The sequence below is a fragment of the Colletotrichum paranaense genome, assembly GCF_030867605.1.
Source record: "Colletotrichum paranaense strain IMI 384185 chromosome Unknown Scaffold_3.1, whole genome shotgun sequence".
Lineage (NCBI taxonomy): Eukaryota > Fungi > Ascomycota > Sordariomycetes > Glomerellales > Glomerellaceae > Colletotrichum > Colletotrichum paranaense.
In genome coordinates this window covers 352508-375071 of record NW_026848961.1, presented here as the reverse complement: position 1 = coordinate 375071, position 22564 = coordinate 352508, and the positions used below count along the sequence as shown (strand labels likewise).

Genomic DNA, 22564 nt, shown 5'->3' with positions numbered 1-22564 from the left:
GTAGTATAGACGCGTTAGAGCGGTAGTCGATCATAAGAACGAAACACTATTACTCTAAGGACGGAAGGATCTCAAGACGACAGTACCCATCAAGCCCTCACCCAACCTCATAGAGTTCTAGTACCATCACGAACACTAGTCCTAGGGATAAGCTCTACGTAGATAATATATCGCAGACTAGTAACGATAACAATATTATGGAGGACTTAGAACGTCTCCTCGAAGAGGCGCACCAAGAGGTTACCAAGTCTCGTTACTCTCACTCCCATTCGGGAAACGAATAGACCCTTGGAGGGACCGGTGCGGCCTTGAATATACGGCTAGAGTTGGAGGATGAAGCCAGTTTCATTTCCCTGGCGATCTATTTCGAGGTCACCTTGCCTGTTGACAGCAGACTATGATCCTCCTCTTCCTGCTGGAATCACAGTATAAATGACAACAGGGAAAGGATTTTATTCGAGGGACACGTCCATCGCCAGTTCCCCAGCCCGGTCCAGCATCAAGTATTGATCCAACATGCTCTGCGTCAATCGTCAGTTCATAATCTCTCCAGATCATAATTCTTCAGGGAAGCATCTTCTGTCAAAACTTACCCAGTCCACACTAGCAGGATCGTTCAAAGCATTATCCAACGCCATAAAATCAAACTCATCGTTCTGATACGCCCCCTCTCCAAGGAAACCCTGGCCCTGGGCTGGCGTCTGACAACGCAAGCCATCAACATCTCCAAACCCAGAGTGCAGAGCCAACGACTCGCTGAACAGAGCCGGGTCTCGATATGGGCCATCGAAACTACTACTGCCTGTATTCGCTGCCGTCTCAGCCGTTGCCGCCGTGCTCGTGATATTGTCGGTGTGCTGCTGCTTCCTCTGGCGTGATATGCGCTGGACCATGGCCCGCAGGACCGCCGCCGCGTGCCTTGCGTCCTTGGAGCAGTCTGACCTCCGCGACCAGATCTCGCTTGCTGTCTTGAGGGCCTCCATTTTTCGTTCATAGTCTTCGTCACTTTTCCCCAGTTGTTAGCAAAAATAACTCAGACATCCTCAAGCCCGCTATTCTCCTCATAACCCCCTTTCCAGCCAAGAAAGGAGCAGCTCCTAAGACGAGAGAACATACCTCGTATCCGTACTCTCATTCAGATCCAAACAGACAACCATGGCAGCAATCATGAAATCATGCAACGTCAAACTACTCAACATGTACCGATCCTCAAATAACCTACCCCCAGGGCTCGCCTCCCGATCAAACTCGGCATGCAAATCCAACACCCGCAGCGCCGCAGCCCTGCAGATCTCCCTCGACGAAGCGAAGCGCGGGTCCCCGTTATAGCACCCCTTTTCCCTGCTTAGGTACCGCCGGTGCAGCACGCACAGCGCCTTACTGTACATCAGCTCCAGCATCAGCCGCTGCATGACCGTATGATTCTGCTCCGTGAAGCCCGTCTCCCGGATCGGCCTCACGCGCAGCACAGCGGGCAGGGCGGCGTGCCAGGCGTGCAAGGTGTCGTTGAGGACTTGGGTTTCGGCGTAGGCGGGCTGCGCGGGGGATAGGGCGTGGCGGATGACGCGCCTAAGGATCCGGCAGAGTTTCGACTTATAGCAGTAGTAGAGCGAAGGCGTGGCTTCCGTCGGCGGACGAGGCGGCGGCATCGTCGTCGTGTTCTCGTCAAAGTCTTCGTCCGGGTGGTTCTCGGGCCCGACGGCGTCGTTGTCGCCTTCGTGGACGATGGCCGGCATGCCGAGCTGGAAGGACAGCAGGAGGTCAAACGCCTCGCAGTAAAACCAGGCGCGGCGGCGCATCTCGGCGTCAAAGGGGGTGATGGGTACCGAGAGGTGCGAGGGCTCGAGATGGTAGCCGCGGCGCTGGGCCAGGCGCGTGGCGACGCCGAACATGTTCCAGAGGACCGGGTCCATGTCCCTACTACCTAGTACGCGGGAGTAGGCGACGAGGAGCGTCGCTTCGACTGAGTAAGGTCTCGCGGCGAGGTAGTTGCCCTTGATGAGGCACTGCACCGCGCGACCCGAATACGCCGAGGCCTCTTTGAGCTTTGCAGGGTTGAGGCCGAGTGCTTCGGCGTTACCCTTACCGCGGACGATGACGGTGGCGTTTGATATTATGGAAAACAAGATACTGATCCAGAGCCAGCTCATCGACTCCGGGTTGGCCCAGAAAGCGGCGTACTCGCGTTGGAAGCGGCCGACGTGGATAAAGGGCACGGCGGTGAACCTAGCGTTGAAGTAGACGCCGAGTAGCTTCTCGAGGTCCTGTCGTGGCGGGAGGCTGTAGAGAACCTCCGGCAGGGAGACGGGCACGACGGCGCCGAAGAGGAAGTCTGGGCCGATGGAGCAGGCGCCACCTTCGGGAGGTTCAGGAGCAACGGTAGGATCCGGCTCAAGGGCCGTTTTGATCTCGCGGATGTGATGGAGGAGAGCGGTCCAGTGCGTTGCGCCGTAGTAGGCGTCGTCTCCGTCGATAGCAATCGGGGCTGGGGAGTCATCGCCGGTGCTGCTGCTTCCGCTCTGGAGTGGTTCCGAGTCCGTCGGTGGTGTCGGCACGGCGTTGACGGTCCCGGTGGACTTGGTGGGGCCGGGTCCTGAGGCCGGTGCCGGGGTGGACTGGGGGCCGTTCCGGTCACGGTCTTTGGATGAATTCATGCCCCTCCGGACGAGGTCCTGGACCATATCCTCCAATTTTCGGAGGCGGAAGTGAACCTCCGGACGCGGCTGCTGTCCCGCTCCACTCCCACGTCGATGACGAGTAGCTCCATCTGAAGTGATAGCGGCTAGATTCCCGTTTCCACGAGTGGTCGAGGTCGCAGTATTCCCAATGCCTCCGCCAGAGGTGACAGGAATAGCATCGCTTCCAGAAACGGTAATAGAACCGGTGCCGGTGACAGCATTAGCGCCGCCTGACGCAGAGGCAGAGACAGAAGCAGATGTAGATGGTGTAGATGCAGATGCAGGTGCAGGTGCAGAAGCAGAAGTAGAAGCTGAGGCAGGGGCAGCAGCCCCAAACTTGCATGCCCCCTCGTCCCCGCGCCTAACACACGCACCGCATGGGAGTGCGCGATCGCATCGTAGCTTCCGCGCGCGGCAGGCTAGGCACGAGACGGGTTGACGGTTGCGCTTTGTCACCCTGCGCTGGCCGTCGGACAGAGACTGAGCACGAAAGACGGACGTGAACTGAGTGATGTCCGACGCGGACGACATAGTTCGTTCCCTCTTCTTTGCGCTGGCCGAGTCGGCTCTGCTACCTTACCCTCGATCTAAGGCACTCTTCCCTCTCTTCACCCCTTTTCTTTGGAATACACCCCCTTGGATAAGATTGTCGGGGTGTGGGGTGATGGCTATCGGCCGAGTTGATGTCCCAGATTCCCGTAGAGTAGCGTGTAGAGGAGTGAGCTTGGGCGAAGTGAGGTAAGACGAGGTCCGAGATGGATTACCGATCTGGGATGCAAGTGATCCGGAGTTTAGCTGCTTGTTTCTCTTGAGGAAGAAGCAGAAAAGAGTATGGAGCAGTACCCGGAAGAGCAATGGAGATGCAAGTTTCCCGGAAACGTGACCAATGTCAGTGAGCAATGGAAGGAGAGCAATCGTCATCACAAGCATAGGAAGGGAGGAGGAGGAACTTTGGAAGGTGCTTGTTAGTCGGGGTTAATCCCCGGCTTTTACGCCTTCCCCTTTTGGAAACATCATATCTCCGGCTCTAATACGTACCTTACCAATGGTAGGCATCCATAAGCTTCAACTTCCATTGAACATCATCTCATCGACACCACGAACAAGAAAACGAGAGAAATCACCACCGCCGTATGCCACAATATACCGGGATACACCGAAGTTCTTTTTAGAGCTCAGCTTTACAGCTGTCAGAAACGCCGCTTTTCTGCATCGAGCTTGTATACCATTTATAGACGTCCATGTGTCATTGATTACCTTTCGGCACGAGCGACTGCAATCGATGAGCACGTCCATTCTCTTCAACTTCTTTTCTGTAAAGAAGGCAGAAAGCAACGGTAAGCGTCTTCTCTATGACATTGCTCTTTACTCCCTCCTTTACTACACTAGACTACATGAAAGAAGAAACGTCCGAGCGGTTCGGACAAGCTTTACCGATGAACAATTAAACCGTGAGAACATGCAGAGCCAAGGCAAATCTCGCATCTCTAGGTCGAGTTTACAGCGAAGTTAATTAAACCACTGGAACGAACCACGATATGACACAACCCTGTCCCTTGTCCTCTCCCCCTCTTTGGTCTCCTACCGGGAACGTCCCAACTTTCTCTCCTAAACGCCGAAACATCTACACGAACCTCCTCTCAAACGGACTCTCACGATCATGGAATCAAAACACTCCGCATGCTCTCGTCCGTTCACCCTCAAGTAGTGTGTATGTGTGTGCGCCTCCCCCACCTTGCACATGCTAACCAGACAGGAGACCAAGGAAGAGCTTGGTAAAGAGGGCAAGTCAAAATGTTTCTGACCGACAGGGACAGCAGTGCCCAAAGAGACACAGACCTTTTTCTCAAAACTCAATCGTGGTTTCTCTCCCCCTTTTTACCTACTATGGTATATTGCCATCCTCTCAACCCCTCCCTACACGCCTCCTCACCCCTCTCCAAAGAAAACGTCCAAACACTTTCCCTCCTCGTTTTCCGCCATCCGTCAAACGCCCTATGCCGTCCAATGAACACATGAACATTAAGATTCAAGCTTCCTGTTAACAACTATGTTTAGCCTGGCACCTCTTACAATGCAGGAACGCCTGGCGTACATGTAAATCCGCCGTTCACGTGCACCCAAAATCTCACCTTACATACACTTACATACCCGTACAGATTATCCAACAATAGCACACGTATCCGGATCCGAGGATTACTCTAGTGCCCACACATTCTCGTACTTCTTTTCCCATCGATTGCTGGAATGGGATATCATTAGCGCCACTAGCGCTGCATTCCTCACCATGACCGCGGGCCGTACATCGGGGCGGCCGTCTCTCGGACTTCACACGCACGGCCCGAGATATTGAACGCAACCTACGCCTAACGCCCTCTGGCACGTAGGAAGAAACAACCGCTAAGGCTGAAATGAATCCCACCGGCATCTGTGCTACTCTGCCCTCAACATGGCATTCGTATCGAAGCGCCTATCCAAGTATTCATCTTACCGCCATGACCCTACTCTAACTCAAAAGTCCTATAGACAATGAGTAGCTGGTCTCTGCCTGCTCCGTGATCCCCCATCATCCCATCTTCGTATCGGCAAGGCCGCTCTTTACTCTTGCAGACCTGCTGCACGATCCAAACGCCGTGCTGCTACCCCTGGATCTTGAAACATTTCGATACTACACGCCACTGCGGAAAAGAGCAACGGCATACCTTACCTACCTACCTATTTCTATCCATCATCACTTACACGGCGCGTGCTGGCTGGCGTCTGCGGTCTATCGGACTGCTTCATATCCGACCAGTCCCAGTCTTCTACCGCGCCATGACCCCTAATTCTCCACCGTTTTTTTTTTCTTTCGTGATCCCGTCATCCCATCTGTACAGAGAGTATAGGCTGGCCAAGGAGGCCAAGGAGAGGCCGAAATTTTCTTGACAAGCTTGAAACATTTTGACGCTGCACGCTACTGTCTCATAGGGCTAGTTTGGCACGTCATGTGCCCGCGTCTATGAGGAGCGGCAGGATCGAGACAGACGGCAGTAGTTGAACTTGCATCTCGATCTCCATCCGCCAGTGGGGCTTATTCACATTGCACAGCACAAGTTGAATAGATTCATCGACGTCATGTCTGGCAACAACTTTCATTTGCCTCATGCAATAAAGCTACCGATCTTATGCCGGACGACATGCCCGACATCTCGTTGCCTAGGCAGCATCAAGATACATACACACAACACACAACGCATCAAATACTGTTTGCCTCCTCTTGTGCACTGACAGCCTTTTGCTGTCAATGTAAAGTAAGCTCGTCCATCCGGCCTCCGTCTCGAGCCACCAGAGCTAAACCCCCACGAAATCGGTGCCTCCTCGTGCTTTTCTCTCCAACTAGCTTAGCTAGACCCATGGGGCCTGTTTCCCCATCAAGCCAGCTTCGTGTCAAGGAAACCAATGTATTAGAAAACGCCAGGCTCTTTTTTGGTGGTTCCCTCTCTTGCTCCTTGCGCTTGGCTCCAAATCGTAGAAACAATAATAAGAAATGATATGGAATAAATGGAATAAGATAAAAAAAATCACAACACATACACACACGCTTTTGTACAATGAGACGCAGCTGGGTATCATAGCAGCGAGGAAGAGATAGGGAAGCAGACAGAGACCAAGTGCTGTCTTAGGAGGAAATGCCGCGGATAATTCTAGCGTTGTTGCCGACAGCGATGGTGAAGGGAGGGACGTCCTGCAGCATATGTTAGACTAGAGTTTCATGATGAGGGAGCGCATGTCGACGACATACCTTGGTGACAACCGCACCGGCCCCAACGGTGCTTCCGCGCCCAATCCTGACGCCTGGCAGGATAATGACGCCTCCACCAATGAAGCAGTCCTCTTCGATGGTGACAGGCTTGCCAAGTTGAGGGCCCCTGCTACCTAAGCGCTTCTTAGGGTCGGTGGGTAGCGTTGCCGCGTAAATGCTCACGTTCGGTCCAATGTGGCAATTGTCGCCAATCTTGACCTCGCAGGTGTCGATGATGGTGCAACTTCGGCCAACAACGACATTCTTCCCAAGAGAGATATTGTACCCGTAGTCGCAAGTGAATGGCGCTTCCACAACTACGTCTTCGCCCACTCTTCCAATGTTGGTCACTGGCGATGCAACTGTTGGCGAAATTTGGATAGGGTCGCGAGGCTGCAAAATCTCACGGAACAGGCGGCCTCGCTCGGTTGGCGAGACACCGTTGTTGGGGTTCGTCGAGTTGTTGAATCGCCAACATGCAGCGCTGCACCGTTCGCGCTCAAGGACAAGCTCCTTATCAAATGGGTAGTAGAGCTTGCCGGCAAGCATATCCTCCTTGTTCGTCGTCCTAGACCGGCTGGAAGAAAACTGGGTGTGCGATAGAGCTAGCTGCGCGGCGACTTGTGCATTGCTAGTTGCTGGAGGCTGCGGGATGGGGCTGTTCGACCTCGTGGGGTGCAGAATGTTGATTTGCGGCAGCGTGTTGCCAGGATGAGGCGTCTCCGGCTCCGGCACAGTCCTGCTAATGTCGTGTAACGGGGGCACACGCTGGTAGTCCTTTCTCTCGGAGAAGGGGGCATGGGGAGGCCCTTGAGCACTAATTGGCGTCGGGAAGGCGTTCGCTGGAGTGTAGGGAATGGCGGATAGCTTGGTCTCGGGGCTTGCAACCGATGCACTGGGAATCGTCGAGGCTGTCGGCCGGTCGTCGTCAGTCAGTAGGGGTCGGCCCTGAGGAGGATCTATCCGCAAGGGCTGGCCGCGGTAGGGAGGTAATGCCTCTCGTCTTGGTCCGACGGCTGGCTGGCTGCCGTAAGGAGCTTGCTGTGGCATACCGTAAGCACCAGGTGGGACGTAGCTGGGGTCTTTGGACTCCAAGGGGATGGCGGCGGCCTTGCTGTCCGGCTTCTGCCAAGCCGTATTTCGCTGCGGAGGATATCCTGCACAGACAAAGCCTCCACGAAGACAGTTGCTACCTGGAAAAGGGTCAGCGTTATCACTCAAACAAAAAAATGGCAAAGATCAGGGCATCTCCTACATTCTGGCTTCTGCTCGTCACACTTCTTCTTCCTCCTTCGGCATGTAAGACAGCCCGTCTTGGTTCGGTTACTGAAGTTTCGCTTTCTCTTCGCCTTGTCGGATTGAAGCATATCACGGGATCCGCCAGGGGTGTAAGATCCATAGGCCATAGATCGATCATCACCGTCAGGGCTGGTGTTGTCGTAATCATTCGCATCCATCTGGTTAGCGCGTCTCAGAGCCTCCCCAATTTGCTCCTCGGATTGACCTTGGGTAGACGTTGCAGAAGGTTGATCGTAGTAACCCCTCTCCTCCCTCTCCCTCTCTCTTTCTCTTCCCTCCCGTGAATACCATGACTCACCCTGTTCCCTTGAATCTTCGCGTTCAGCGTACGGGCGATGATCGCGCGAGGGCGTTCCATAGGGTTCACGTGATTCTGGTGGGTGGGGTTGAGAAGCGGCCTCCGGGGACTTTTCCTGACGCCCGGGAGCTTCTCGCCTCAGCTCTACTGAGTTTGATCGCTTTCTCTTATGAGAGCCATCAACGTCGGGGTAAGTTGCCGTTTGATACGGGGATCTGTCCTGGCTGGGGCCGGCCCAGGGCTCCCTCTGGCTTGGGGAGGGCTCTACGGCGGCTGTCGATTTGGGCTCAGGAAGGGCGGGTTGTCCATTGGTGCGCTCGTCTGACGGGGCTCTACTGGCGTCGGCGGGCGGGTTGGGTGGTTCTGACGTTTTTGGTGAGCCCCCATTGAGGGCAGTAAATGTTGACATGATTCAAAACGGCACCTCACCGACTCGGACGTTGAGTGGTGAAAGTCGTTATGTCGCTATGCAGGCGCGTTAGGCCGAGCAAGCGATATTTGTGCCGTGGTAGAATAGCTGCGCAGATGCAGCAAGCGACCGGCGGCAAGGTAAGTTGACGGATAATCGTCGCGTGGTGAGTGAATAGTCAGTCGGCGGGGAGCTTCGACAGAGATGATGTTGACGAAAAGGGTGCGCAGGTGTTCGCGCGCGTCAATGAGAGCCAGAATCAGCGATTCGGGCCGAGCCAAGCTAAGCGGAATGTTGCTCTGGAAGAGCTACGGAGAGGTAGAAGGACTCAGCAACAGCTATGACAGCGTTGGGCTGAAGGTCCGAGGCGAGCAAGCGAGCGGCTTTTTGAGACAGGGAGGGCGCCTCGATATCTTCCGGACTTGGAGAGTCTCTTGGGAGATGATCTTCCGTGAGAGGTCGATGTGGATGAGTAAGAAATGGGGACCTGTTGTCTGGCGTGGTTGAGATCCAAGTCGTTGCTTTGTCGTGGGGGTGGGTAAAGTTTTCTTCTCTTTTTTTCCCTCTTTCCTTTCCTCGCGTTACCCCCTGGTCCCTTTCAAAGATCTGCACAAGAGGGAAAAAAAGAGAGTGAGGTGGTAATCAAGCGCAATGATGACACTCTTTGCTGGCGGGACAGAGTGCTGGTACAAAGTACAGGTGCAGCTGCAGCTGGCAAGGTGGTGCTGGGACTGGAACTGGAGCTAAGGTAGCAGCTGGAGCTGTTGCTGCTTTCTGCCGCCGGTGGTGCTTCGGTACGCGGCGCGCGGAGGTCGCGGGAGCTTGAGCTTTGGACTTTTTTCTTCCCTTCTTTTTTAGTGGGCGTCGGCGGGGGGAGGGGCGTGGGACAAATAATTGCTTGCTGGGCTGTGCGCGCGTGCGTCAGTAAAGAAAAAAGAAAAGGCAAGGTACCTTGTCTTGGGAACGTGCGACAAGGACGAGAGAGCGAGAGCGGTGTCTTGTCCGCTCCGGGGGTGGAACAAGGGTAGAAATTGGTGAGAAAGATGCCGCTGAGACCTGAGGCTGTGCAGCCCTTGGTGTATGAATATGTGTGAGAGAAATTGGATGGGAACAGCCCGACCCAGCGTCCCGGCCTGTACGGATGCTCGACGCCGTCAAGAGAGTTTCTGCCCTTGTCTTGTTTGGCCTTTGGGTGGCAGATGAAGGAGACAAGAAACGCAGATGCAAAAGAGTTGGAGCGAACATTGGGCAGCAGACACGTTAGAGATTCACTCACATGAAATATCCCTATTGGGATGTTGTCTGGAGTTTTTGGCTGCCTTGACAACAACTCGACTTGAAAGTTGTGTGTACTGTGTAGTACCTGGCTGTGTTTGCTAGCGGTAACCCGGATTGGTACAGCCTTGGATCCGACACGAGGAAACGAGCTAGAAGTGTCCGTAGATGCGATGGTCTGTCTGCGTTGGAGAAGAAATAGGTGCTCCAGATGAAATCGGCCCTTGGAGCAGTTCAGCGCATGCGTGGTCTTGGCTTGACGGACGGGGTTCGTATTGCGGTTGCGTCCGGCCAGGGATGACAATGACGATGACGATGGGGACGCTCAAGGTCGAAATTGGGATCTAATGTAGACAATGAGCTCCGCAATTTGCTCGCAATTTGCCGTACCGGTGGTAGTTGGATGGTTGCCCGTGCCGAGAGAGGTGATGGCAGTAGTGAGATGTGTGTTGTTGTGAGTGTGCGTATGAGACGGAAGCAGGCAGATGAAAATTCGCGCCTGCGATTCGGTGTGTCGCCTGCGAGGAAGTAGAGAGTATCAAAAGAACCAAAGGGGAAACTGCGCCGGCGTTGTTCTCCTTAAAGGTACCGTGCGCCTCTCTTTCTCTCTCTCGTCTTCTCTTTCCCCAAAGTTGAGAAAGAGAAAGACAAAAAATCAAAAGGATGAGAATAGAGTATTAGTCCAGCTTCTTGCCGCTGCCCTTGTGTCCAACTGTTCAAGGCCCGTCTCTTTCCTTTCTCCCCGTCTCAGGGGTTTGTCCGAGTCGAGGGATGATGGCTGCTTTGTATGGCGGCGCTTGAGCGTTTTTTGACGCGCGATTATGCTGCGCCTGTTCGGGGGGTGGAACACTGAAGAGTGAGGAGACAATTTCCCACGTCGCGAGCCACTGAGGTAAGGTGAGGTGACTTGTGGCTGTAACGCGACTCGGATTGCAATGTATTCCGCTAAACCCAGTATAAATGCCAGTTCAAGTCAAGAATGCTGGACGGGTAGGGATATCCGTCTGTATCGATGCTTGAACCTTGCCTGCCGCGCACCGTTTGCCTCTGGGGTGTAGAGAGTGAACGTGTAGAGCGCAATGAATCTGCCCTGCCTGATGAGTTAGGCTGCGTGACTGTGAAGAGGAAATAGTTTTGGTGGTGTCGGATGTTGACGGGTGGGATGGGCGAAAGAGTGAGATGACAAGAAAGTGTAAGTGTGACGAAGGGGGGGCAGAGGGTAGGGAATATGTTCATATCATGTGGAAGTGCAAGTGGTAGTGGTAGCGGTAGCGAACCTTGAGTTTGAAAGTGGTGGTCGGAGTGGTCGTGGTCGTGTCTTGGTATCTAATCGTTTCGAGGTACCTTTACTCTTTCACTCTCTCTCTCTCGCGCTCTGTCTCTGTCGTATCCGTACTCCGTTCGTAGTGCACCTACTCCGATGAACTGTAGAATGTATCCGCAGAAGCGTCTGGCATCTGTAGCCGCAGCCTTAGTTCGTCCCCGTAGCCGTCGTGGTGGGCAAGGAAAGCAAGGCAAGGTAAGGTATGAACCAGTCGTTGACAAGCCGGCACTGTCGAAAGTCTGAGGTGTAGGCGAGCCAAGGGCTACCCTTGATAGTGCGGGAACCAGCCAGCCTTTTTCTTTTTTTCTTTCTTCCCTCCCGATGTTACGCGCTCACTCGCCAAAGCTCAACTACAATGGCCAAATAATTAAGAAGAAGGATCTCTGTGTGTCCGTCGTCCGTATTCAACGTCCACGCTGGGCTGCGACCGCAATTGCAAGGGAACGAGAAATACCTCTCGGGGTAACAGGGACGAGACGCTGGTCTCGGCGGGTGCCTCGTTACTTTTGTATCCTGTACGGATCAAGAGAAAGACACTACAAAATCTCTCCAAAAAGTACCCAGAGTGTGGCCTCACTCACTTTCTTCTTGATCCTGGTTCCCTTCTCCCGCGAAATCCCACCTTGTGTGCTGCATCCACACATAGAGCCCCCTCCTCTCGCTCGCCCTTCCTCTCTCTCTGTGTGTGTGTGTGCAAGTGTTGGTCTGAACATGCAAGAGGCATCCGTATCGCCTCTCTTCATCTTCTCCTCCCCTTCCTGGGTCATACATACGGATCCATTCCTCCCAGACACCCCAGTCCTTCGTCGCTAAACCCGGGAAACACGAGCAGCATTGGGTCGCGGCATGGCGCTTCCCACGGGTACTCGACCGCCACAAAGTACTCGCGCGATACTGCTGCCAGTAGCCACTTGCGTTTGTCGTCGCTTCCACGGCCACCAGCTGGGTCCCCTGGCGAGGCATGAACAAGGGGGGGGATGGTATGCAGAAAGGAGGGGGCGTGTTGACAGGCCATTGGAGACTTGGGGAGAGGGCGTGAGCGACGACCTCTGCAACCCGCGTCTGGTCGCTCCAGCTGTACGGAGTACGTATCACAACTCAACTGAACTGTGCTTGACGGTAGGTCGACCTGGGCTAGCCGGGCCTGGGCTGGGATATGCCCGCCGTGCTTGTGCCCATCGCCGTTCCTGCTCGCCTTGCCTCCATCCCCAAATCGAGCTCCCCCGTGAGTCCAAGACCGTTGCCCTTCCAAGCCGTGGAATGGCAAATATCTCCTTTCTCTTTGCAACCTTTGTCTCTCATCACCCGTAGGCTCGATGTCATGAGTGAGAGTCAATTTGACTATGCCCACCAACTATTTTCCGTGTCGCGGTGATTGGTCTCCAGGCTACAAGGGTTGGCACACACCATCATCTCGCGGGCCTCACCGGCCGTATCGCCCACCTCCCCGCGATGCGATATTGGGCTAAGTGATGCATAATGGCAGTGTCCTGTATCTGTACACGTACTGCACCGTAGTGATATAGGAAACTGAGGTAGTGTGCACGTACGCACACATGTGTGCTTGATAATACGTCTCTAAACCTTTGCCACGTGATGGGGGAGGTTGATGGAGGGATCTGCCATCCTGCTCCCCTCCCCCCCTTTTGAAGGCTACCGGCGCATGGCAAGGTGTGTTTTTGGCCCCCGCTCTGCCGCGGCCGTGAGCCGTCGTCATTTCCAGTGTCTCCAGAGTTTGGGGGCAGGAAACAAGCGACCGCCCATGACAAGAGCCGCCGGCTGCTTTCGCCAAAGACGCAAGGACTCACTTCCAGCATGGCGACGACCCGGGCCCATGATTTCGCCAGCGGCCAGCCTGCATCCGCTAGCCCTGTCAACCTTGACATGCTCGCCGCTCGTCACTGTCCCGGTCATATCGTCAGCATGCCGCCTCGACTCCACCATCCCAAGATTTGTACAACTTGACCGACTGTCGTTGCCTGAGCAAAGCGTTCCAGACAGTCAGACACTCTCGCGGTTCACCAAGAAGGCTCCTCGCGCATCCGGAGACGCTGCCCGCCTGTAGCGTTACACTGGTTTCCACTTGTCGCTCTCACGAAGCTTGACCCTCGTTGTAACCCTTTTGACCGCTGTTTGGCCAGGGTCGAATTATCAGGTGTGCCGTGCCGCAGAGAACTGACGCCAGGGTCTCCCACGTTTCTTAACTCTGGCAGAAAACGGCTTTGATACGTTCAGGAAGGTGAAGAAAGGAAACCCCGAGGCCTAGGTGTCGCTTGGTCCACCAGGTCCGGACCAAGCACCCCGGCCATTGCTATAAGACGCAGGACGACCGCCCCTCGGTGCAGAAGCAATCCTGGTCGAACCTTTGGTCCCTTCATCCGCTCACGTCTTCATAAATAGCACATGGCCACGCGGTAGTCCATGTCAAACGGGGTCTCATCCTCGTCATAGTGGCCATAGTTGGTTTTGACTCGGGATGGAGCGGTGGTACAGCGGCTGTTTCGGAGTGTTGAGGACCTTCATTACCGTGTGCAACAATGACCCTTCTGACGATAGGTGCTCAGATTGGACGGAGGTTCACTCTCAACGGGAAAATACTGTGAACATCCGCCAACCAGACTGAGCTATCAGCGAAATTGCCTCGTACCCCCCGGCGCAAGGTAGTAGTGGTGAGGTGAGAGCGAGCATTGCCGGCGGATGCGGTTGATCATCATTATGTAGTAACCAATGGAGCTGTCAGGATAGGGTCCCCGTGTCATGCAGTTTGACGCGATCAGTGACATCTTCTCTTCTCTTCCCCTTCTCTGCGAGCCCACTTCCCTTCGCCGCGTCTAAAAAGCACGCTCAGCGTCGTAGCTAGACCCTCAAGTGTGACGCCAACGTCGGGTATCGTCGTCAACAACCAGGCTTAGCTGGCTGTGGCTCGTATTGTCATCCCGTTCGATTGCAATCTGCCGCCAACTGGGCTAGCAAACGCGGCAGTGCACCAAGCCAACCGTCTAGCAGGTTTTGGTGTTGAGTTGGCGTGAGATTAGTGAGGGGATAGTCCCATTTCCGCGTCCGCGCTGAGCCGTGTCTCGGCCCTTGGCTCCGTTCTTCAGCGTGACAACCAGTCGCGGGAGACTTCGACTTGTGAGGTATCCGTACGCAACAGCACCGTCTGCACCGCTCATCTCTAGGTGGCATTCTCTGTGCGCGGGTGTCTCCCGGTATGTAGCGACCCTGTAGGGTTGCAATCACTAGTAACTCTCCATGCGTTTGTCGCAACAATCTGGCCGCGCAATTGTCCGGTCGCGGCAGCGCATGCGCCAGTCTTGTTCCGGAAACAGCTACCTACGAAATACAGATCGCGGCTGCCAATCTCTTTGCTCGTTAATCGGGGTGTTGATTTTGGGCGTTTGTCTCAGGGATCAGATACCTAGGCTGAATGGTGGGTGTTCCTGTCGAGACTTGAGAGAGATGGATGGGGACGGTCTGGATGTGCGGCACAGAGCCCAGGTGAAGTGACTTCGGCGATAGCACTCAGAGAGAGTGACCGTAGTGACTGTCCCATCTTTTTTTTCCCAGGTTCCCTTCACATTCAAGTCTGGTGGTGGATTGGTGGTGTCTGCTCTCGTCCCTCTGACGGGGCAGGGGTGAAACAAAAACGTTAATCTTCCGATGTAGATGGACCAGGATACAGCCCAAGGTGGATTATTTTTAGCCGTGCAATCCTGGGTGGGACTGAGAGGGCAACTTGACTTTCAGTCTGCGTTGTTGGGCTATTTACCCCAGCTTTGCCCGGAACCGATCCGCTCGTCTCGTCTCGTCTCTTTGTTGCGTATGTGAGGGCAAGGCGTTGGAAGAGAAGGCATTATGTCGTCGGCTCTGACGGCGGTCAAAGTGTCTCCAGACCAAAGGGTATCGCAAGTTGTTGCACCCCTTCCTTCACATCGTGCGTAGCGCTTGTCGCAGGGCGGGTGTGCGAAAAGAAAAGAGAAAAAAGCGCGGAGGCGTCCGAATCGACCCTCCCACCCGCACCAGCGTCGCCCTCCGCTCCTCGCCCGGGTATCTTTACCGCCGCGACCCACCCACACCTACCGTGATGGCAGCTAAGCGGCATCACTGGTCTGATTGGTTCGCGACAAGTCGATATGCAGCCAACGAGAAGCCCTGATGTGCGGGAGGAGGAGAGTTAAGTAACAGGGCGGTTCGATTCGACACATGCGCTGTGACGAGACAGACGAGACTTTCTCGACGGCGCAACTTGCCCAATCTTCGGCAGTCCAATATTAGCAACCGGGACTACGCTGGCCCGTCGGTTTCGTTCCATGAGATATTGTTGCTCAAGGTGAGATGTCATGGGCTCTTCGCGATGCCGCGTAGAGTTTGACTCGAGGGTGATGAATTCCTCCACATCCTGCTTAGATCAGAGGTAATGTGATGTGCGCTGCATTGGTCGGAGACTCATGCGGCTATCACGATTTCGCTGCACAAGTGCTGACATCTTGTCACACACAGGCGCACAAGCGCACACCTCCTTCACCGTCTATTGCGCATACCAAAGGTAAGGCATTATGATCTTTGGCCATCAGATTCAGGAGAAAATTAAGTCAGAAATGCGAACGGCCTGCAGCTGACTGGCTTCCCAACTTGACTTTGCAAACGACGTTATGTTTTTGCTTAGTCGTTGCATCTTTGACCAGGCGCCTGGAGATATCGCCCGACTCATGTATTTGGCAGCGGATGTTCTCCTCGAGGTATACGCCAAGTTCCTCTAGAAAAGCCGTGGCTTGTGTTGCTTGCGTCTATCGATGCGACGAATCACAATACTGTCTCGAAGTCAAGTCTGCAAATGATAATATCATAGCTGTATGCGTATGAACTTGGCCTTGGTGGAGCTTGTGAGTCCTTTGCCTGGTCGCTCGGTAATGAAGAAAGCCTAACCAGAAATTGTGGGAATGTCGTCTCGTGGGGCCAGCCGGAGCAAAAAGCACGAGGAGCGAAATGGAAGGCGTTTGAGAGCATCAGCACAATGGTGCAATGTATTTGCCGTATGGGGGTTCCCACTCCGCGACTGTGTCTGGTTGACCGTTGTTCATCTGTGTGACAGTGTCCACTGTCGCATCGAAAGATCAGACAAATGCGGAATGACCACCGCGATGTGGAGCACGGAAGGAAGGCAACGGTAGCAAACAGCGCAGAACCTCTGGGCCGCCAGCCGAACTGCTATATGTGTTAGGAGGCCGTCTCGCCAGATCCGTAATGAAATGACATGGCCGACGCGTCGAGTGTCATGGCAAATGCGGCATATCTTGGTCTCCTCCGACGAAGTAGGCAGGGGCGATTTTGGACGAGCGGGGATGAAAGGCGCAGGATCAAGAGTTGAAATGGAGCAAATTCGAGGACCGAGGTTGCAGGGAGCTGCGAGAGCGGCGAGTCCAAGAGGGAACCTTGGTAAAGCGAACAAAAGCGGGGCGACGGGATTCGATAACGAGAGAAGTCAGGGACTCAGGTATTCTTTTGCAGTCGAGAATTAAACCCCTGGTCCGTCGTCTGTCGCATTGTGCCGTCACCAACTGATCAGGGATTGTGGAGGTGAGATAAACTGTGACAATAAAGTAGGGTAAGCAGAGGCAGGGGTAAAGGGGCACGGCAGCATAGGTGTACATACGTCGACCTATGGCGGGAGCCGAGACAGAGTGCCAGAGTGGTGACCGGCCATCCAGACGAGGTACAATCGGGTGTTGACGACGGTCGAGTGTGTTGGATGTGACGGTGATACATACCAGGCAGGCCAACAATCAGGTGGCTAGAGTAAGATTGACTGCGGTATGAGAAAACGAGGGGGACTGTATGGACCAAGGTTCGAGCCGGCTCGGGGAAGGCGAGAGCTGGGAACAAGACGGCGCCCGGATGGGATTGTGTTGGTTCTTGTTTAGGTAGTTATCGTCCGCAGGAGATGTCTCGTTCCATCCAATGTCCTGCAGGATGCTGCTATTCCTGGCCATCGACGACTGACGACGAACGGCGTTCGGTTCCAACTTCCAGCAGACGATTGAGCGATGCGGATAATACACCCCGGAATTTACAGAAATATCGGGCCCACCACATCTCTATGGAGATGCTGAGCCCGTGGTTGGTCCAAAGCCGCCGAAACGAAGTTTGGTAATGCGTCTCATTGGCGATAGCAGCCCGATGGGGCGGCGGCATTTGCTGAAAGGGAATGGAAATAATCCAAAGTGACTCATGGAAGAGTGCGAGAGAGTGTGTGAGCCTCGGTGTCTCGGGAGACGAGGGTCTGGCAAACAATCTGACGGGACAGAGTGGAGGGTCGCACAGGAACGATGAACGATTCGGCACCGTCGAGAAAAATCCTTGACGTTGATGAGGGCAATGGAACACTGGGACTCGATCTGCAGTTGTTAGTTCTTTGCGGGCGACGGGACATCCGCAGTTTGGGGGCTACCGAGCCCGCTTAGAGATTCAAGCGCGCTGACAGGGGGAAGGGGCCTTCCATGTCAGGAACCTACTGCCCAGTTGACAACTTCCATTGACGGAAGGACCCAGGTACCTGCCCACCTGCCCAGCTTCGGCTTGGGTAAAAGCGGCAGGAGGTATCCGAATCATCAACCTGCAGAGGCAAGAGCCTACCTTAAAGCACCCGGCCTGTTTCCTATTTTGCCGCCATTGATCTGTTCCTTCCCCAGGCTCCCATCAAGATGAATACCTTACCTGTTACAAGACTCCCGTAGTAAAGGCACCTCCACAGATTGACTGCTTGGCCCGCGACCACCTAATGTAGAAGGCACTCGCGGCACTCTAAGGTACTTGAGGATAGGTCCCCGGGCAGTACCACCTTGCCTTAGTCATCCGTAACTCGATGCAAACCACGGCTTCTTCAACTTAGGTTGACAAGCGTAGGGAAGGAGTGCCCTGTATGTTGTATCGTCGATTCAATCTCTTTCACTGCAAACTACGGATACTTTTATCTTCATTGTTCTCGATCATCGCAGCCTTGATGAAAACAACTGACCCCTGGGCCCTAAGAAATGTGACCTTCGGGTGGATACACTGGCACGACTGGCTCTCTTCTTCGGTTTCAATTTTGAAAAAAAGTATCCTTTCACTTGTTTTCCAGAATGGCGTCTACTACCTAAGTACTTAATCATGTGGCCTAATAGATCGTGAGCATGGACAGGCTCTCGACTTCCCGTCTACCACCTCTCAACTTGACCACATCACGCCTCATGTCTCTTCAGACGTCACTTTCAAACCCATTGTCGTCCAAGAGACGACCCTTATTCTCAGAAATATCGACGTGTTTCTAATCTTAGAAGTGTCAAGATCTTTGCCATGCACAACATCGCAGCTCCATCACACAAACCCTTACAACAGTTTGGCTTTCAGCCAATGGTGTCGCTCGACTCCAACTAAGCGCCCACTCATAAGCGCTCCCTCATTCTCCTCGCAAACGACAACGTCAAACTCCACGTTGCTGACTACCCTTCTTCTAGAAAAGTTCTCTTCCACCGCATGGCATGGCAATCTTCCCAACCCATGAATTTCTACACTTTCGAGGCGCCTGGGTCTCTATTAATAACTACCGGACCCAACAGCAAGTTCCGCTCCTGGTCCTGGCATCTTTGACCGAGCGAGCGGCCTGCAGATCTCCCCTTCCCCAAAGGCCTGACTACAGCCCACTCCCTGTATCCGCGCCGTGCGGCATACGCGCCAGACGAGCAGTTACATGTCTAAATTCCTAGCTTTCTCAACCTGCAAGGTACGCAAGCGACCATACATCCCGCGCTCTCTAGCATGACGACAGCCTCTCGACGAACCGACGCCCAGGATACCTAAGGCTAGACACGGAGCCGAGCCCATTGTTCCCCAGCGTCACGCCGACGCCTCCTTCTCTGGACCTCGTCTAACCTCCCTCTCCATATGTATGAAACTCTTCTCCCCTGCAGGCAAGATCTCGAGATTGCCAATTAGGTCCCTGACGCGGCCGCCGCTCAACCTTGACGCCCTCCGACTCACACCCCCATCCGTGGACACAACAGAACTAGGACCCTGAAGTCAATAGAAGCACGATCGTGGCACGAAGACCTTCACCGACATCATTTCGATCGGCCTCCAATCATTGGGCCGGCCAGTCTCGTCACAGGCGGGTCCAGAGATCTAAAGGGCCCTGGCAGTCTCGTGCGTTCATAAACCCCCCTTCCCCCTTCCAGCAGACTATACGACCCGGCTCCGAGGCAAGCGGCATGCTATGATCAGTCACCTTCCCAACCGTAACCGCTCTCCACGTCGATATTTTTAGCTGCCGTTGCTATATTAAGATGATTAGCCTCACCTGCAGCCGCCTATGAGCTGCATCTTGCTTAATGAGACGTCACGTCCTGCGTTGAACTTCATGGGTTCCCCTACACCGAAGGGACCCTTATCTCTCGCAACCACCCTCTAATCCCGCCGCAATTATAATTGTAAAAGAAGCGAACTGCAGAGACTTATTCCATTTCTCCCTTTTTGAGTTGTCAAACTTGCCTCCTGTACTCCATAACCCTGGCACGATATCGTTGTAACAACACCAACTTACACGACATCCATACAAATGTGTAAGCGCGGGGCAAAAGCGACAAGGTTACCTCGAGGTGCAGCATTTTGATATTGCCCACCGCTAGGTTCCGGCTCTTCTGCATACCTATCGGCGTTTTTTTGTTTCATGATCCTCCTTTCCCATTGCTACTTCATCCCACTACGACATGGGCGCATCATCCAGACATGGGCACTTCGTCAAGACATGGGCACATCATCCAGACGTACCCCCGGTCACAACGCCCACGTGAAGCAAAGATACCCAGCAACGTCGGGCAAAAGCAGCAGTCCTGTTTCTTATTTTCCTTGTTTCAAGCTTTTGTACATTTTCCCACTAACCCCAGACAAACTCCGTAGACGCGGCGGCTTTTCCCACATCGCTCTGCCTCGATACCTAAACCAGCCCAATCAACTTTGTAGTTTGAACCCTTACCCGTCCCTGTCCACGCTCCCACATCTTGGTTCCAAAATATTGCCGCGGCCCTTTTGACCAATAATCCATACACCGACAGTTCGCGCTCGCATCTCCCATCACGCCCCACTCCCCGGCCTAAGAGGAAGGGGGTGGTTGGTCACGCGCGGAGATGACTCCTTCGAGGTTCAATCTCAATTGTGTGTGTGTGATTATACATATCGTAAGGCACTTCATCCATCTTCGTCACGGCGCGTAGCGCCTTGCGTAGCTAGAAGGCAAAGTACCTGATTGTCTGACGGTACTTTGACGGTACATGGCCTTCACTTGCTTCACTTCTTCTGCCTCTTGGCATTCTTCTCCTCGCCCCCGGCACTCATGACGCTGGCGCTCCGTTTATGTGTTGCCCCACTGCTCCCCGGTCGCGCTGACTTTTCCTTCTCCGCGTCCCCCTTGCCCTCCTCCGTCGCGGCCGGCGCAGCAGCTGCTACGGCAGCTGCTTTGTCCCCGTCCGCAGCGGGAGTTGCCTCCCCACCGCCGGCGTCTCCGTTGGTTTTGGGTTCATCATCCTTGGATGGCTCGGCGGCAGCTTTAGGTTCGACGTTTGCCTCGCTCTCGCCTTCGCCCTCGCCCCCTGCGGTGGTCTTGTCCTTCTTCTCTTCCGTAGACTGGCCTTGACCTTCGCCTTCCTTCTTCTCAGCAGCCGGGTCGGGCTCTGGCTGGTTCGCCTTCTCGCGCTCCGCCTTTTTGGCCAGCTCGAGCTTGATCTCGGCGTCAATCTTGTCCGTGACCTTTCTAGCATCAAGCAGACTGTTGACGGCGCCGAGCAGGAGCTCGTATTGGGCTGTTACCGGTGCTGTCGGCATAACTAGCCTTGGCGGGATGTCGAGCTCGTTGAGCGTGTTCATGATGCGCAGTTGCTGCTGGTTCGACTTGTGTGTAAAAAGCTTGTTGATCTTCTCGTAGCGGAACGTCGGTCCACTAGACAGGCGGTCGTGGTGCGTGACACCGTAGACGTGCATCTCGGCATCGTTGAGCTTGCGGCGTTCCTGCTGCTGCTGGCCCTTCTTTCCGCCTGCCGGCGCCGTCGGTGTCTGCGCGACGCTGCTGGGAGGTTCCTTTTGTGTTTTCTCCGCCGGGGTCGCAGCCGCCGCAGCAGCAATGCTCTCGCGGCGGTCTTTGTTGTCTGTTGACGCGGCCGTCGCTGTCGCTGCAGCCGCGGGCTGTTGTCCCGCGGGCGCGGAGGGGCTGACGCCGTCCGCTGCCATGAGCGACTTCCGCTTTTTGGACTTGTCGGCATTCATCAGGTTCTGCAGTAGAGTTTGTAAGCCAGCACTGGACTTGAACGCGCTGATGTCCTGGTCAGTGTGTGGGTAGTCCAGACGGTTGTAGAGCTCCCGACGCTCCTCGTTGAAACGGTCGCTGCGTGCGAGAATGCGCTTGATCTCCAGTAGTAGTGATTCCTCCTCCTTGGCTTCCTCCTTGCTCCGGGTAAGCGCGTTGTTGGCGAAGTCCTTGCGCTGCTTCTCCTGGTTGGCGTTGAAGTTGGCCATGAGCTCATGAAGGGTGTACTCGGGTTGCGTCATGTACTGAACGGGCTTCTGCACCGCCATCATCTTCGCCGCAACGTCGTAGTAGCGCGCTTTGAGGTCCTCCATCGTCCTTGGTTTCGGCACGGGGATGATAGCCTTACTCTCGTCCCCGTCTGCCGACGCCTCTCCATTGATCGCTTCTGGCAAGTAGTCGTATCGGTCCCATATGATCGGCCACCGTAGGTCAAAGTCCTTTACCAACCCTAGCAGGTAATCCGTCTCCTCCTTGCTCCAGTCGTCGTTTTGCAGGTTCGTCCGGTACTGGTCTTCGCTGTACTGCGGCACATCCACCTCCACGTTGAATTTCGCAAACATTGAGTTCTCGGGCTTCACCACTGCCTGCTCCCCTTCCGCATCTTTCATTTCGGCGTCGCCACCCTGGTGCCCATTTTCCGTAGCCGTCGGTGTCTTGCGTTTCCAGTGCTTCAGTACTAATGCGCCGCTGTCGCCCCGTGCTGAGTTTGTGAAAGGCTTAAGTTCCCACTTTGTCGCCGGTTTCCTGCTTGCGAATCGCCGCTTCTTGAAGATCGATACTTCAGGAACGATGGCGATCGGGTTATCGCCGCCCAGATTCTGGACCTCACGGGCGAGACCCTTGAGATTCGGCCGCGGGCCGGACGTCTTCTGTTTTTTCGCCGGTCGGGGGCCTCCGTGGCTGTCGGGGAGATTGAGGACATCTCGCACGTCGGAGGACGTCATAATCGCGGTGGGTAGGGAGGAGGGAAGAGCTGGCTGAAGAGTAGTTGTGATGCTGCGCGAATGGTCGGAAGGGCGGATTTTATCTTCGATTGACGATTGCCACTAGTCTGCTCGATGGCATCAATTTATCGCTGAGTTGTCACATGCATCAAGGAAACGGGTGTCGTATAGTTATTTTCGGGATATTTCGTCGATGACAGTGAGCTTCGTGGTTTCATGG

The 22564-nt window shown here is 54.6% G+C and overlaps 6 protein-coding genes across 6 annotated transcripts; all 6 read right to left on the bottom strand.

Annotated features, from left to right (window-relative positions):
* Window positions 1-452: 452 nt before the first annotated feature.
* Window positions 453-3209, bottom strand: CPAR01_03657 (uncharacterized protein; the record flags this gene model as incomplete). Its single annotated transcript, XM_060487944.1, has 3 exons — window positions 453-521; window positions 594-1005; window positions 1117-3209. The coding sequence occupies 3 exons, from the start codon at window positions 3207-3209 to the stop codon at window positions 453-455; spliced, it is 2574 nt and encodes an 857-aa protein (XP_060352150.1).
* Window positions 3210-6336: 3127 nt separating this feature from the next.
* On the bottom strand, window positions 6337-8465 carry CPAR01_03656 (bacterial transferase hexapeptide; the record flags this gene model as incomplete). Its single annotated transcript, XM_060487943.1, has 3 exons — window positions 6337-6402; window positions 6460-7652; window positions 7715-8465. 3 exons carry the CDS (start codon window positions 8463-8465, stop codon window positions 6337-6339), a joined length of 2010 nt encoding a protein of 669 aa, XP_060352149.1.
* A 2220-nt stretch (window positions 8466-10685) lies between these two features.
* CPAR01_03655 (uncharacterized protein) lies at window positions 10686-10976 on the bottom strand (the record flags this gene model as incomplete). The annotated part of the gene is made up of 1 exon (XM_060487942.1): window positions 10686-10976. One exon carries the CDS (start codon window positions 10974-10976, stop codon window positions 10686-10688), a length of 291 nt encoding a protein of 96 aa, XP_060352148.1.
* A 5445-nt stretch (window positions 10977-16421) lies between these two features.
* CPAR01_03654 (uncharacterized protein) lies at window positions 16422-16715 on the bottom strand (the record flags this gene model as incomplete). Its single annotated transcript, XM_060487941.1, has 1 exon — window positions 16422-16715. The coding sequence occupies one exon, from the start codon at window positions 16713-16715 to the stop codon at window positions 16422-16424; it is 294 nt and encodes a 97-aa protein (XP_060352147.1).
* A 325-nt stretch (window positions 16716-17040) lies between these two features.
* CPAR01_03653 (uncharacterized protein) lies at window positions 17041-17454 on the bottom strand (the record flags this gene model as incomplete). Its single annotated transcript, XM_060487940.1, has 1 exon — window positions 17041-17454. A coding segment is annotated over one exon (414 nt), but the record flags the coding sequence as incomplete, so codon positions are not given.
* Window positions 17455-20385: 2931 nt separating this feature from the next.
* CPAR01_03652 (SWR1-complex protein 4) lies at window positions 20386-22344 on the bottom strand (the record flags this gene model as incomplete). Its single annotated transcript, XM_060487939.1, has 1 exon — window positions 20386-22344. The coding sequence occupies one exon, from the start codon at window positions 22342-22344 to the stop codon at window positions 20386-20388; it is 1959 nt and encodes a 652-aa protein (XP_060352145.1).
* Between the last annotated feature and the right edge of the window lie 220 nt (window positions 22345-22564).